At 42.6% G+C, this 15,180-nt stretch overlaps 1 protein-coding gene across 3 annotated transcripts in view; it reads left to right on the top strand.

Moving 5' to 3' along the window:
- The first annotated feature begins 1,299 nt into the window (after nt 1–1,299).
- The window catches only part of ACOX2 (acyl-CoA oxidase 2), a 120,583-nt gene continuing 106,702 nt past the window's right edge, over nt 1,300–15,180 (top strand). Inside the window, exons 1-3 of one of the 3 annotated variants that reach the window (XM_029600979.1) lie at nt 1,300–1,473; nt 1,625–1,684; nt 14,823–14,984. In XM_029600979.1, coding sequence (XP_029456839.1) covers nt 14,825–14,984 — 160 coding nt within the window. In that variant the 5' untranslated portion in view covers nt 1,300–1,473; nt 1,625–1,684; nt 14,823–14,824. The remainder of the gene's footprint in view (nt 1,474–1,624; nt 1,685–14,822; nt 14,985–15,180) is intronic. The other 2 variants (XM_029600980.1, XM_029600981.1) reach the window with 2 other exon arrangements.

Below are 15,180 nucleotides of genomic sequence, written 5' to 3'. Positions count from 1 at the left end.
CAGAATACTGTACTTAACTCTTAACTGTGTGTGTGGAATGGGGAGGGGGTGTTGTGCAAGGCTATACGTTTTGCCTAGGGTACCTAATACCCTTGCACCAGCCATGGGTTGGGGGGGGGGGGGGGGTGGCGATGGTGTCAGTTTTTAAAGTTTGTATGATTGAAGGCGGTTTTTTTGGTGAGCCCAGTACAGAGAATAAATGAATGGCAGGGGGAAGGCAGCACAGTAATTGTTCGCACAGGGCAGCAAAAAAGCTAGCACCGGTCCTGAGCCTGGTTTCCTAACAATAGTTTTATTGGTGTTCTAGGATCTGATGTAATTTGTGCAGTGTTGCCTTTTCATAGATAAAGTTGTTAGGGTTGTTTTGGTGTGGGAGGTTTATTATATTGAAATGATAATTCTGTTTGTTCATGACTTTCTGAGGGCCAAGCACTCACCCAATACGCATTACAAAAGGTCTAATTCAATAGGAGTTTCCAAGTGTCTTTTTTGCAGTTTTCTGGTTGGCACCACAGGAGTGCATGTAAATATAATATGCATGTTGTGTTACTTTTGTCAGAACAGACTATACTTTTGATGTTCTTTTTCATGTAAATACATAATTTGTTTAGGTGTCTGTAAAGGATGTGGGTGTGTGTCTGGAGGGAGGGGTGTGTGCAAGACAGTAAGATTTGCCTAGGGTACCTAATACTCTTCCCTATCCATGGGCTCTGGGGAGGGGAGGAGGGGGCGTTTCAGTTTGCAGGACGGAACTGGGCTTTATTTGATGGGCCCACGATAGACACTGAATGAATTGGGGGGGGGGGGGGGGGGGGGCAGCAAAAAAGCTAGCATCGGCCCTGGCGATAATAGTAGATTTACGGTACTTATGGGATGTAGCTTTGGACTTTCCCTCATTACTGCTTGCGGCTGTAAATAATGGTCAGGTATATTGCTGAATTGTCCCTTCATTTTTTAGGGGTTAAATGAAGCTGTGGGGCGATCACATTACTTAAAAGCAGAGAAACAACGACGGACCTTTCCGTCTATGCAACAAAGGGTTAAAGTTAGCAAGCTTCCAGAACGTCTTGGATTGTTCCATTCTACTAGCGGGGTATTGAAAATGTGAATCAAACTCATATACACTATACGAAAGTAAAACGTGTGGGCTTTTTTTCTAAAATGGGGAGGAGGATAAGAGCACATATAGATTATCTCCCTGTTCTTATTCAGTGTACAATAAAAGAAGGGCATGTCTGCAAAGAAATCAACTTCCCCTGCTTCCGACGAATTGGAACAATCTGCCCAGTCCTGCCTAGGTGAATTAGTCGCTGCTCTGTGCTGCAAAATGTTTTGATCAGTTTCTGCTTCGCTGGCCGCGAAATTGGTTATTAGCTACCGAAAGCGTGCTGCTCTTCACCAGTGGCAGGCTGGGCTTTTGAGTTTTGAACCAGACATCAACATTTTGTCTGCTCCGAAAAACCCAGATCGCTGGTAAGCACATTTTTAGGTCTGTGCTCTCTCCCAGCTCTTCCATTCAACTGGTTGAAGCACCTCCGGCTATTTCATCCAAAATGTGTTTTGTGAATGGCGGTGTAAGAAAACTTCTTGCACCCAATATTATTTTTTTTAATTTGTTTTCCAGATGTAAAAAGAGTTCCCACCGGCTAAATACGATTTTCGTACAAGGTGAAATCCACAAAAGGTCTGAGGTTAAATTCATGTCTTTTTGTTAGATCTCCTCTACCCCCTCCCACAATTCAGTTTGCATAGGTGGGAATTTTCTGGGGTTCTTTATGAATTGCCCGGCAGCCACAGAAATGTAGGAAAAGACGTGGAGGGAGGAAGGGGGGGCGAGAAAGTTTGCGTCACTCGCTTCTAATGCACACCAGTCTGTCTGAGGGGGAAGAGAAGGACCCCCTCCCCCCCCCCGCTAATCCCTAGCAATCTGAATCTTTAGCAGGGTGCGCCTCACTTTAGTGCCGGAAAAATCGTGGAAATTACTCTAAAAAATAAAATCACAGATCATATAGATAGACATGATTTAATGGAATATAGCCAGCATGGGAAGATAAGGCCATTGCGGAAAGACAAAATTAATTTTTTGCTTCGGTGTTGAGGATATCAGGGAGATACCCTTTCCAGAGACAGTTTTCAGATTAATTGACCGAAATCACGGTGTACTTTACTCCTGGGGGAATTCGCACAAAAACTGAAAATTCTGCAAACTTTATATTGGTCAAAATAACACAATTTACATGACAGTCTTTAAGTAATTACATTTTAAATTAATACAGAAAAAAGTTATTACTTAAAGATGAAGAATTTTAAATATTTTGAGCAGAATTTCCCTAGAAATTCACTGTAAATCTACTCGCTCTCCCTACTCCCCTGGCCCCAACTCCTCCAGCTGTCAGTATCTCTCCCCTCCACCTCTAGGCTCAACCCCTTCCACTCTATTGCCAGTCCCAGAGTTTGACCCCGTACTCAGTACTGCCCCTCACACAGGCTCCCTCTGTCCCTCCCTCTCTCACACACATGCTCCCTCTCTTTAATACACATACACACACCCTCATACAGGCTCCCTCACTCTCTCGCACACACACACACATCCCCTCACAAAGGGCCCTTTCTCTTGCATACACACCCACCCTTTCTCTTTCACACATACATCCTCACACAGGCTACCTATGTCTCTCTCATGCATCCCTTCACACAGGCTCTGTCTCACACATACACAATCCCTTCACACAGACCAGCACCCTCACATACACACAATCCCTTTTTCATACACACGAGCTCCCAATCTCTCACACATACACACCTTCACAATCTCCTCATATAGGCCCCCTCTCTCTGAAACCCACACTCAAGCATCCCCCCGACCCCCCCCTCTCTTACCTCCCATGCTCTTTCTCACACCCTCCTGCTCTCTCTCTCACCCTCCTTTCCCCCACACCCCTCCCCTCATATAGGCTCCCTCTGAAACCCATACTCAAGCATCCCCCACCCCCCTCTCTTACCTCCCATGCTCTCTCTCTCACACCCTCTCCTGCCCCACACCCCTCCCCTCATATAGGCTCCCTCTCTGAAACCCACATTCAAGCATTCCCCCCACCCCCCTTTTACCAACCATGCTCTCTCTCACCCTCCCCTCCCCCACACCCCTTCCCCTCTCTCGCACACAAATTCTCTCTCACCGGCATTCCCCCCACTTACCTCCCATGCTCTCTCTCACACCATCCTTCTCTCTCTCACCCTCCCCTCTCTCAGAGACACATTCTCTCTCACCGGCCTGCTGCGAATGGAGCACGTGTGCCGTGGGATGTACTCTGCTCGCGGCGAAGATGAAGGCCTGGTGTGCCGTTCGCGGCAAAAAGGGAAGGCCCCGTGAGCTGCAGGACGTGCTCCATTCACGGCGAAGATGAAGGCCTGGGCATGCCGTTCGCAGCACACGGGGGCCTTCTCTTTTTGCCGCGAACAGCACACCAGGCCTTCATCTTTGCTGCGAACGGAGTGCGTCCCTCGGCACACGCAGGACGCGCTCCGTTCATGGCATGCCGGGGTCTCCTGTGCTATTTTCTGTGCAGAATTTGGCAATTCTGCGCAGGGGAGGAATTCTGTGCAAATTCTGCACTCCGCAGTAGCGCACAATTCCCCCAGGACTAGTACTTTATTTAGCATTTTTTATATACCGATATCTGTTTGCACATCATATCGATTTACATGAAACTTAGAGAGCGTCACCGAAATAGCAGGTGAAGCCTTTACTACTTGAAGATGTAGTAGGCTAGATTGACAAATTGAAGAGTAGCAAATCACTTGGACCAGATGGTATACAGCCCAGGGTTCTGAAAGAACTAAAAAATGACATTTTAGACCTATTACAAGTAATTTGTAACCTATAATCCATTGTACCTGAAGACTGGAAAGTGGCAAACGTAACCCTGATATATAAAAAGTGCTCCAGAGGTGATCCAGGAACCTATAGACTGGTGAGCCTGACTTAAGTGCCAGGAAAAATTGTGGAAACTATTTTAAAGAATAAAATCACAGATCATATAATTAGACATGAAATAATGGAACATAGCCAGCATGGATTTACACAAGGAAAGTCTTGCCTCACAAATTTGCTACATTTTTTTGAAAGAGTGAATAAACATATGGATAAAGGCAAACCGGTACATGTAGTGTATTTGGATTTTCAGAAAGTGTATGACAAAGTCCCTCATGAGAGGCTTCTAAGAAAACTAAAAAGTCATGAGATAGAAGGCGATGTCCTTTTGTGGATTGCAAACTGGTTAAAAGACAGGAAACAAAGAGTAGGATTAAATGGTCTTTTTTCATAGTGGAAAAAGGTAAACAGTGGAGTGCCTCAGGGACCTGTACTTGGGCATTGCTTTTTAATATATTTATAAATGATCTGGAAAGTGGTAGGACAAGTGAGGTGATCAGATTTCCAGATAACACAAAATTTTTCAGAGTAGTTAACTTACAAGCAAATTGTGATAATTTGCAAGAAGATCTTGCAAGACTGGAAGATTGGGCATCCATATGGCAGATGAAATGTAATATGGACAAAATTACTCATAATTATTCCGGACACTATCTCCAAGCCTTTGGCAGAAATTATAAACTGCTCCTTATCGCAAGGAATCGTCACAGATGCACTAAAACCCTTAAACCTCTACTGAAGAAACCAAACCTAGACCCTAGAGATCCCAATAACTTCCGTCCTATTTCCAGTCTGCCATTTATTGCCAAACTCATGGACAAACTGGTCAATACTCAACTCTCTGACTACCTACACAATCACAAAATTCTCTATCCAACTCAATACGGTTTCCGTAAATCATTAAACACGGAATCCCTCCTTATCTCACTCACAGAGTACCTCATTATGGGCCTAGACAAAGGACACTCTATCCTACTAGTACTTCTCGACATCTCTGCCATGTTTGATACAGTGAATCACTCTATCCTATTAAATCGCCTATCAGATTTTGGTATTTCACTGTAATTCACTGCTTCACGGTCTCCCAGTCTACACCCTAAAGCCTCTTCAACTGTTACAGAACGCTACAGCAAGGTGTCTCACTAAATCCAACAAAAGAGATCATATAACACCAATTCTAAAGAAGCTCCACTGGCTCCCAGTCAAATCTCGAATCCTGTTTAAACTTCTATCAATCACCCACAAAGCCATATTCAACAACACTCCACTGGACCTCAGAATCCCTCTTCAGCTTCACACGTCTTCCCGACCGCTAAGATTAGCACAAAGAGGAACTCTACATGCACCTCCCATGAAAACATCTTTAAGTAAAAGAGCTCTATCCACAGCAGGCCCCAAACAGTGGAATCTGCTTCCTCCGGAGCTAAGGCTGATACATTGCCCCAACACGTTCAAAAAAAGACTCAAGACATGGCTATTCGGTCAAGCATTCCCTTAACTTACTTAGTCTTCCACAGCTCCCATAGACTGTTTTCATACTGTTGACGTCCAGAACCTATGCTCATGTTTTTACTCATCAATAAGAAATTTCTCCCTCCTCCCCCCTCCACGAACAACCTTCCTTCCCCCTCCCCCCCATTAGCAAACCTCCCTTCCCATGCGCTAGTCTCGCTCTAATAGTGCACACTGCTACTGTTCCTAGTTATGTTATGTTATATTATCCAAGTTGTTCACTCCCTTGTTCATTGTAAGACATATGTTGTCATTGTTTTCTACTTGTTATAATGTAAACCGGAGTGATAAGTAATTCTGTTACCTGAACTTCGGTATAAAAAAAAAGTTATAAATAAATAAATAAATAAATTTCAGGAATGGTCTTCAGATGGTTTGATTCATTCGTCAGTAATAGACACTATACAATTAGAATAAACAACAAAGAATCCTCTAGCATCATACCATCCCTAGGAGTACCTCAAGGCTCTTCACTTTTTCCCACCCTCTTTAATATCTACCTTCTACCCCTCTGCCAGCTGCTATCAAACCTAAAATTAAAGCATTTCCTATACGCCGATGATGTGCAGATTTTGATCCCCATAACAGAATCCCCTACCCAAAACACTCAAGTTCTGGGAAAGCTGCTTCCACTCTATTAACCTCCTCCTCACCAGTCTAAATCTAGTCCTCAACTCAGCCAAGACTGAACTCCTCATCTCCCCTGATCACAACGATTTTTCACTGCCGACCCCTCCCACCACCATGGTCACCCAAGTAAGAGACCTCGGAGTGATACTTGACAACCGTCTGAACTTAAAGAAATTCATTAACCACACAACCAAGGACTGTTTCTAAAATTACAAGTTCTAAAAAGACTTAAACCACTCCTTCATTTCCATGACTTCAGGACGGTCCTCCAGGCCACTCTATTTTCCAAGATAGACTATTGCAACGCCCTTCTATTGGGTCTCCCCGCTTCTACCACCAAACCCCTTCAAATGCTTCAGAACACGGCCGCCAGAATCCTGACAAACACCAACCGAGGAGATCACATCACACCCATCCTCAGGAATCTACACAGGCTCCCCATAGGCTTCAGAATCTTACATAAGTCCCTCACCATTATTCACAAGACCATACACAATCAGCACTCACTCGACCTTCATATCCCAATAAGACTGCACACTTCTATAAGACCTATAAGAGAAGCTTATAAAGGAACCCTGCATGCCCCCACCACCAAATCCACCCTTCGTACAACCACCAGAGATCGGGCCTTCTCGACAGCGGGGCCAGCTATCTGGAATGCCAGACCTCAGACAGGAACCCTGCCTGTTGACCTTTAGAAAAAAACTCAAGACCTGGCTGTGCCAACAAGCCTTCCTTTAACCCCTTTCCCACCTCTCCCTACCTTCTCCCCCCCCCTCCAACTCCTTGATCCTAGAAAGTCTCCTCCCAACCCTCCTGCTAACCCCCCAGTATTGACCCTGCTCCACTTTGGTTGCTAGTATCCTGGTTGTATATAAGTGCTTCATATACAGAGTACTCTATATCTGACCCAAGGCACAACCAGTATATCCTTGTTAAGCTTATTACGTTAAACCTCTGCCTCTGGCTATTTCAGTTTCCAAGTTCACACGACCTTGTTTTATTGTAACTTTGCTTCTGCTTCAATATTAATGTTATAACTCCACTATTCCATGTGAACCGATATCCCCACTAATAAGGGATTGTTCATAAATCCTTTTACATAATTTCCAGTCAGAATTATTCTGTTCCTTTAAGAACTTCCCTAAAATCTGGCCGCTCTGTTGTTCCTTAACAAGTAATAATGCAAGCCACCACCGTTAGTTCCCCAGTCCTCCCCCCTTCACCCCCCCCCCCCGTCCCCCCTGGCCTCCTGTCCTCCCGTCCACCCCCCCAAGTTGCAATTCTATTTCCGTTCATGCGTCGACTGACATAGATTTAATCACCCATGAAGAAATATTAATTTGTTTATTTTTTGGAATCCCTATTAAGTCTCCCGCCGAGTGTCAATTTTAAATTGCCTATTGTTTACCAAGTTACAACTACAAATTACTTATTGTTTATGCTATAGCAGTACTATGTTAAGCTATCTGTTAAGATAACTTTTCTTTTTTCAGTTGTCCTGTATTTATCTCCTTGTTTTATGTAACTTTACTCTTATAGCTCTGGTTATCCCCTTGTTTCATTGTAAACTGGTACGATAAGACATTTGTCTTGAGTATCGGTATATTAAAAGATCTTAAATTTATTATTTATTTATTTATTTATTTCTTTTATATACCGACATTCAAATGAATATCACATCGGTTCACATATAACTGGGGAGCAAAAAGGTAGTTGGAAGAAGGAAGGATAAAGTTACAATTAACAGGGATTCATAAGGAACGGGGAGAGAATGTGGAACGGTCTAAGGGACCAAGTGAGTGTAATCGCAGGAGGATACAGCAAACTTAAACAAATTTATAGAGAGAGAGAGATATCAACTATATTACATATTATATTTACATAACTGTATGACAGTCAAAGGAATAGAATCTGCAGCAAATTGTATTAGCAATGGGTAATAGTTGTGGGTTACCGGGATGGTTATAGGAGGTTAGGTGGAAGGGGTACGTGGAAAAGTGTTAGAGGTACCTGGGGGGGAGGACAGAGACTAGGTAGGGGTTAAGTGAATGCTTTTTTGAACAACCAGGTTTTTAACTTTTTTTTAAAGGTGTTTGAACAGTGTTCTAGGCGTAGGTCTGGGGGCATCGAGTTCCATAATGTATGATATGATCTGTATCATGAATGTTGGTATAGAAAATAGTTAAATAAATTAATTAATGGACAAGTGCAAGCTGATGCATATAGGGAAAAATAACCCTTAGTTAAGCAATGTTAGGCTCCATATTAGGAGTTACTACTCAGGAAAAAGATCTGGGCATCATTGTTCATATTACATTTAAATTGTTGGCTCAGTGTGCTGTGATAGTCAAAAAAAAATATGTTAGGAATTATTAGGAAGGGAATGGCAAATAAAACGGAGGATCTCATAATGCCTCTGTATCACTCCATGGTGAGACCACACCTTGAATACTGTGTGCAATTCTGGTCGCCACATCTCAAAAAAGATATAGCATTGGAGAAAATACAGAGAAGAGTGATCAAAATGATAAAGGGCATTGAACGGCTTCTCTGTGAGGAAAGGCTGAAGAGGTTATTGCTGTTCAGCTTGGAGAAAAGACGGCTGAGGGATAATATGATAGAGATCTACAAAATCATGAAAGGACTTGAATGGGTAAATGTGAATCGGTGGTTTACTCTTTTGGATAGCACATTTAAAGCAAATCAGAGAAAATTCTTTTTCACTCAATGCACAATTTCTGGAATTCATAGCTAGAAGATGTGGTTAAGGCAGTTAGTGTAACTGGGTTTAAAAAAGGTTTGGATAAGTTCCTGAAGAAGTCCATAACTGCTATTAATCAATAAGGAATAGCCACTGCTTGCTGCTGACATTAATATTATTATTAATTTAATGTTTGGGTGCTTGTGACTTGGATTGGTCAATGTTTGAAACAGGATACTGGGCTTGATGGACCCTTGGTCTAACCCAGTATGGCTTATCTTATGTTCCCTCTCACACCCAAATTTAGTCCTAGGCAATTGCCTAGAGCACCAGATGTTTGACGGCACTAAATACCTGGTCTTTTCTTGGATCTTCTTCCTCCCTTCTCCTTTACTCTCTTCTTCTCATTTCATTGGTCTGGGGCCTGGCAGAGTTCTGCAGGAGGCTGGATCAGGGACAGTTAGCGCAGGGAGTGGGCTGCAATGGCCCCATACCTTGTGTGAGGTCTCCTTGGTAACAGGAAGTCCATACCTGAGGAAGGGGTGGGCAGGGTCTGTTTGCACACAGTGCTCACCATCCTGATTCTAATTTCTTTGACTAATGCCACCATCCAAAAGATTTCTGCTAATTTATTATCATTATTCCAAGGGATGCTTCACTCAAAATGGCCAACGCCATGATAACTCTTTAAGGAACTCCTGAAGAAGGCATGTTTTTATGCCGAAACATGGGTCATGTTGAGTCAGTAAATTTTTCAAGTTTAGAAAAGCCAGTGAATTTACCAAGCTAAATATTGCTTGGCAGCCATTCAGAGTTGTCTATATTTGATTCTAAATATTTTGATAGTTATTTGATAGTTATAATCCTACTAATCCTACTGGACCTGTCATCAGCCTTCGACACTGTCAACCATGCCATCCTCTTAAACCAACTGGCTTCCATAGGTATCTCAGGCACCGCATTCACTTGGTTCAAAACCTTTCTCAGCAATAGAGAGTATAAGGTCAAAATCCAGAGCAAAGAATCTTCACATTACGCCTCCTCAGTAGGAGTCCCTCAGGGTTCCTCCCTGTCTCCTACGCTCTTTAATATCTACCTTTTACCGCTATGCCAGCTTCTCACTGAACTCAATCTCAAACATTTCCTCTACGCGGATGATATCCAGATCTTGATCCCCATCAAAGATACCTATGCGAAAACACTTGATCACTGGGAACACTGCCTCCAAAACATCAAACGCCTTCTCACCAGCCTGAATCTAGTATTAAATTCCTCCAAAACCGAACTTCTGCTCATCTCTCCAGAGAATGGTACCATCACCTCTACGCATCCAGCCACCCCAACAACCACACATGTGAGAGACCTAGGAGCTATAATCGACAATCGCCTGAACTTGAAAGATACTATCAACAGAACCACCAAAGACTGCTTCTACAAACTCCAAGTGCTGAAAAGAACTAGACCTCTTTTCCACACTCAAGACTTCGGAACGATTCTACAAGCAATCATCTTCTCAAAGTTAGACTATTGTAACTCCATCTTATTAGGTCTCCCCTCCTCCTTCACCAAACCGCTTCAAATGGTACAAAATACAGCTGCTCGAATACTGACAAACAGCAGGAGAAGAGACCACATTACCCCAATCCTAAAAAACCTCCATTGGCTGCCAATCCACTTCAGAATAATCTACAAATCCATTTTCATCATATACAAAACCATCCATCATCTGGCTCCAATTGACCTTCATAACCCTCTCAAATTATATACTTCTTCAAGACCGATAAGAGGCGCATACAGAGGATCATTACAGCTACCTCCCTCCAATACTACCAGACACATCACCCTAAGAGATTGGGCCTTCTCCACCGCCGGTCCTCCTCTATGGAACTCCATCCCCCCGACCTCAGACTGGAACCCTGCCTATCAATTTTCAAGAAAAGACTCAAGACTTGGCTGTTCAAACAAGCATTTCCGGACCCCAATTAAATTAACATCTCGCCATCATCACATAAATATCAGCCACTTCAAAGTTACTTCTTTGTAATTATCGTTAGTCATTGTTAGCCTGTCCTTTATTTTTCTCTCTTCGCCCAGTTCTTTCCACCCTTGTTATATGTAATTGTATTCTTCCGCACCATAGCTCCAGTTTGAAGGTTATTATGCACCCCCGTTTCATTGTGAACCAGCATGATTTGATTGCTGTCATGAATGCTGGTATATAAAAAACTTAAATAAATAAATAAATTTGTGAAATGTATTCATCTTTTTTGGCATATTTTGATAGATTTATGAATAAAGTTCTTTGATAGAGTGACGGAAAGAGTTACAATATATGATTTGAACCTGGAAGATGTAGTAGGCCAGATTGACAAACTAAAGAGTAGCAAATCACCTGGACCGGATGGTGTGCATCCTAGGGTATTGAAGGAAATAAAAAATTAAATTTCTGATCTATTAGTTAAAATTTGTAACCTATCATTAAAATCATCCATTGTGATGCTGTCACAAGTTACACTCGAAACCAAAAACCAAACTATGTCTAATAATCAATTTACGGGTTTCAATGTTAAAACAGACGAATTGGATAAAAGAATGTCTTTGCTCGAGAAAAAACAAGTAAAACTGATTGAGTCTGAGATTATTGTCTCTAAAAGGCTTGAATCTGTTGAAAATTCATTAAGAGCCCATAATTTAAGGGTACTTAATTTCCCTGTTATAAAAACAGTTTCCCCTTTAAATTTATTTAGGACATATATGCAACAAGTCTTAAAAATCCCTGAAGCGGCACTACCGGTTGTGATAAAAGCTCATTATTTACATCAGGCTAATCAGAGGGAAAAGCAAAATATTTCCTTAAATCTAACAGATATACTAGAACGATCTGTTGATAAAGAAATTGTCCAAAGAATGTCATTGCTGATTATCTTTGCCTTTCTATTAGATAAGAATCATATATTTCGGTTATTTTTTAGAAACAGGCAAGCAAGATACTAGGGGTTTCCTTTAAGGATTTACCCAGACGTAGTAAAAATTACTCACAATGTCGTAAAGAATTTTTGTCTATGAGAGGAGATGTAATTAAATTGGGAGCCCGTTTTACCCTGAAATACCCTTGTAAGGCTTGTATAAGCTACATGAATAATAATTATATTTCCTAGCTTGTAGCAGATGGACTCAGGACCAATGGGTATAGTGTACTCCTGTTAGCAGTTGGAGACGGATCAGATTTCAATCTGACGTCAGCCCCTAGTACATATACCCCTGCAGGAAGTGCATCAGGAACACCAGCGCTACCTACGCTTCAAGGTCCTGAATCGTCACTACCAGTTCCGGGCACTACCCTTCGGGTTAGCCACTGCACCCCGGACGTTCACCAAGGTAGTGGTGGTGGTGGCAACACTCAGGAAGGAAGGAATCCTCGTACATCCCTACCTGGATGATTGGCTGATCAGAGCAAAATCACCGGAGGAAAGCCACCAAGCAACCAGCAGAGTCATAACTCTACTGGAAAGCCTAGGTTGGGTAGTCAACCAAACAAGAGCTCCCTACAGCCCCTCGCAGTCGCTGGAATACGCAGTTCTTGAATGGCCTTCATAATAGGGAAAAAAACCAAGCTTTATGCAAAGAAACCAAAATTGGATTTTTCTTTGGCTCAGACATGGAAACTGCCCCAGGTATTCCCAGCATCTTCAGTGTCTGGGAAATCAGAGCTGGTAGCTCATCTCTATGAAAGAACCACAACTTAGTCCTATATGGTTCCAATCCTGGAAGAATTTCCCCATCTTCCAGAGAGTCAGGATCGGTCTCATCATCAGTGCCATCCAGATTCCTTTCAGGAGGACCTGCTGCCAATTTAGGTGTACTTCGGCGCTTAAAGGCAATTCCAGACAAGTGAGAGGCTACCACCTGCGATTCTGACCCGACAAGATTGGACAGAGCCTGAAGAAAGGATTGCAATCTTGAAAAAATTCTACCCAAGAAAAGGCAGAAGGATCCATGCCAAGACCAGAAGGCACCTGTGCTGCTCCCACTGAGCTACTGTCCCTTGCTGATGAACCTGTTAAGGGAGCTCCAAGGTCAGTTGTCCCTCCTGACATGTCCTTACCCAGGCCATCATCAGGCAGGGAAGAACCAGGCCTAGTAAAATCAGAGGAAGATAATTCTTCCTGAGTCTGTAAGCAGAGCTGGCACAAGTTAGAGGGCACTCCAGGCTGAGATGCCCGAATTTGACAGGCAGCACTGAGAGAAAGGCACTTAGGTTTCTTAGCCACAGGCATCATTAGTCCATCAGTACGCTTAACACGTGACTGAAGGTGTGCGTCCAGCTGAATTCATCTTGCAAAATATAAGTGCACAAAATTTAGACATCGCAAAACTAGGCGCACTTTCACTGCGCCATACTTAAGCGCACAACCAATGTATCCCAGATTGTGCACACAGGCAGCGCGCCCAAAGGAAATTGGGCACACAACTGACACACAGCCAGACGCACTTGCATGCACCGACAGTCCTGAAGAGGGCAGCCTAACACAGAAAAAATCGTGCCAAAACGCCATCTTGGCCTACCACATGGTGCACAGAAAGAAAGCCGAACAGCGGGGCCTAGCCCACCTGGGCTGCTCAACCTGTCAGGCTGCCCAAGTCCTTTAACCTCCCACAGGAGCAGGAATGAATGTTGGAATGGCATACCGGATGGGAAGGTAAGATTTCCCTTATGTAAATCCATTCTGGCTATATCCAGCATGGATTTTACACCATGTCTTTCTATATGTTCTGTGATTTTGTTCTTGTGAATAGTTTCCAAGATTTTTCCCAGCATTGAAGTCAGACTCGCCTGCCTTTGGTTTCATAGGTCACCCCTGGAGCCCTTTTTAAAGATCGGGATTATATTAGCCACCTTCCAGTCTTCAAGCATGGCAAACAATCCCAACGAAAAATATGCAATATTTTTAAGTTCTTTGGTGTAAACCATCTGGTCCAGGCAATTTGCTACTGTTTAGTTTGTTAATCTGCCCTTTTACATCTTCACTGTAATTTGTTTCAGCAGTTCTGAATTATCACCATTGAATACAGTTGGAATCTCCCCAACATCCCCTTCAGTAAACACTGAAGCAACAAATTTAGTGAGAAACAAAACCAGACTTTTTAAGTTTGAGTTTTTTCTTTTCACCTCACCTTTTAATCATGCCATCAGTCGTTTGGCCTTTCTTCCACATTTTAATGCATAAATACATCTGGACTGGGCTTCCAAGTTGGTATTTTTTAAACAATGAACATTCCTTATATGAGCACTTAACCTCTGTAGCTGTACCTTTCAGTTTTTTCTGTTTTCTTCATTATATTAAAATCTCCCTTTTGAATGTTTAATGCTCTCCAGTCATTAAGTCAAAATCTGATCACACTATGATCACTTGCCAAGCCGACCCACCACTGTTACCTCACATCAAATAAGAATTAGGTCTAAGATAGCTTCCCCTCTCATCGATTCCTGGACCAGCTGCTCCATAGAGCAATCATTTATTTCATCTAGAAACTACCTCCCCAGCATGTCCTGTTGTTACATTTACCCAATCAGTATTGAGTTAACTGAAATCTCCCATTATTGTGCTGCTAAATTTGTCTTGTCGCTCTTATTCCCTTTATCTTTTGTGACATTTGAATACTAGAGCTACTGTGATATTTATGGGTTATTCACCATCAAAAACTTCCCCTTGAATACTTGTTTCTTGTGCTGTAGTAGATGTTGCTAAAATCAAAAAAGAAAGAAAAATCAATCATTTACAGTTGAGATAATATAAAACAATGGGATTCTTTCAAGACAGAGAAACTCAGGTTCTAAGGCAGCAACCTTTGGTAACAGATAAATTTCATTCACTAGTGGAAATCTGTAGAAAAATATGTTGTTAATTGTAATTCAACACTTCTGGGAGATAATCCTGAAATCTCTAAACGCTAGTGTAGGCGGGTCTTTGTTCTGTTCATCAGAGCTAGTTTGACAGCTTTCCAGACTCAGCCGTGTTGCTCCTGATTGCACACCTTTAGGAATGGCTTGGTGGAATGTACATCGAGACTTCAGAAGCTCCATCATCAGAGACATCAATCCCGACCTTGCGAGTGAAAGGAAATCGCCTTCTTTTGACGTGGAGAGCCTGACCAATATACTGGATGGAGGCGTTGAAAATACACTGGTCAGGAGGCGAGTTGGTGAGTCTGAGGGAGGAGGGGCACCTTAGCATATGGGTGAGTGGTCACTAGTCAGGCTATGAGACCTCCTTAAGGAGAATGAACAATTGCAAAGAAGCAGGAGTCAGAATACAAGTTGTTGTTGTGATTTACTTTTTGTGGGGTTTTTTTTCCTAAATATTGCCAGCTCTGATAGTTGTTTGACCTTAAAATTGTA

This window comes from Rhinatrema bivittatum, chromosome 4 (assembly GCF_901001135.1).
Source record: "Rhinatrema bivittatum chromosome 4, aRhiBiv1.1, whole genome shotgun sequence".
Lineage (NCBI taxonomy): Eukaryota > Metazoa > Chordata > Amphibia > Gymnophiona > Rhinatrematidae > Rhinatrema > Rhinatrema bivittatum.
This window is presented reverse-complemented; position numbering and strand designations above follow the sequence as displayed.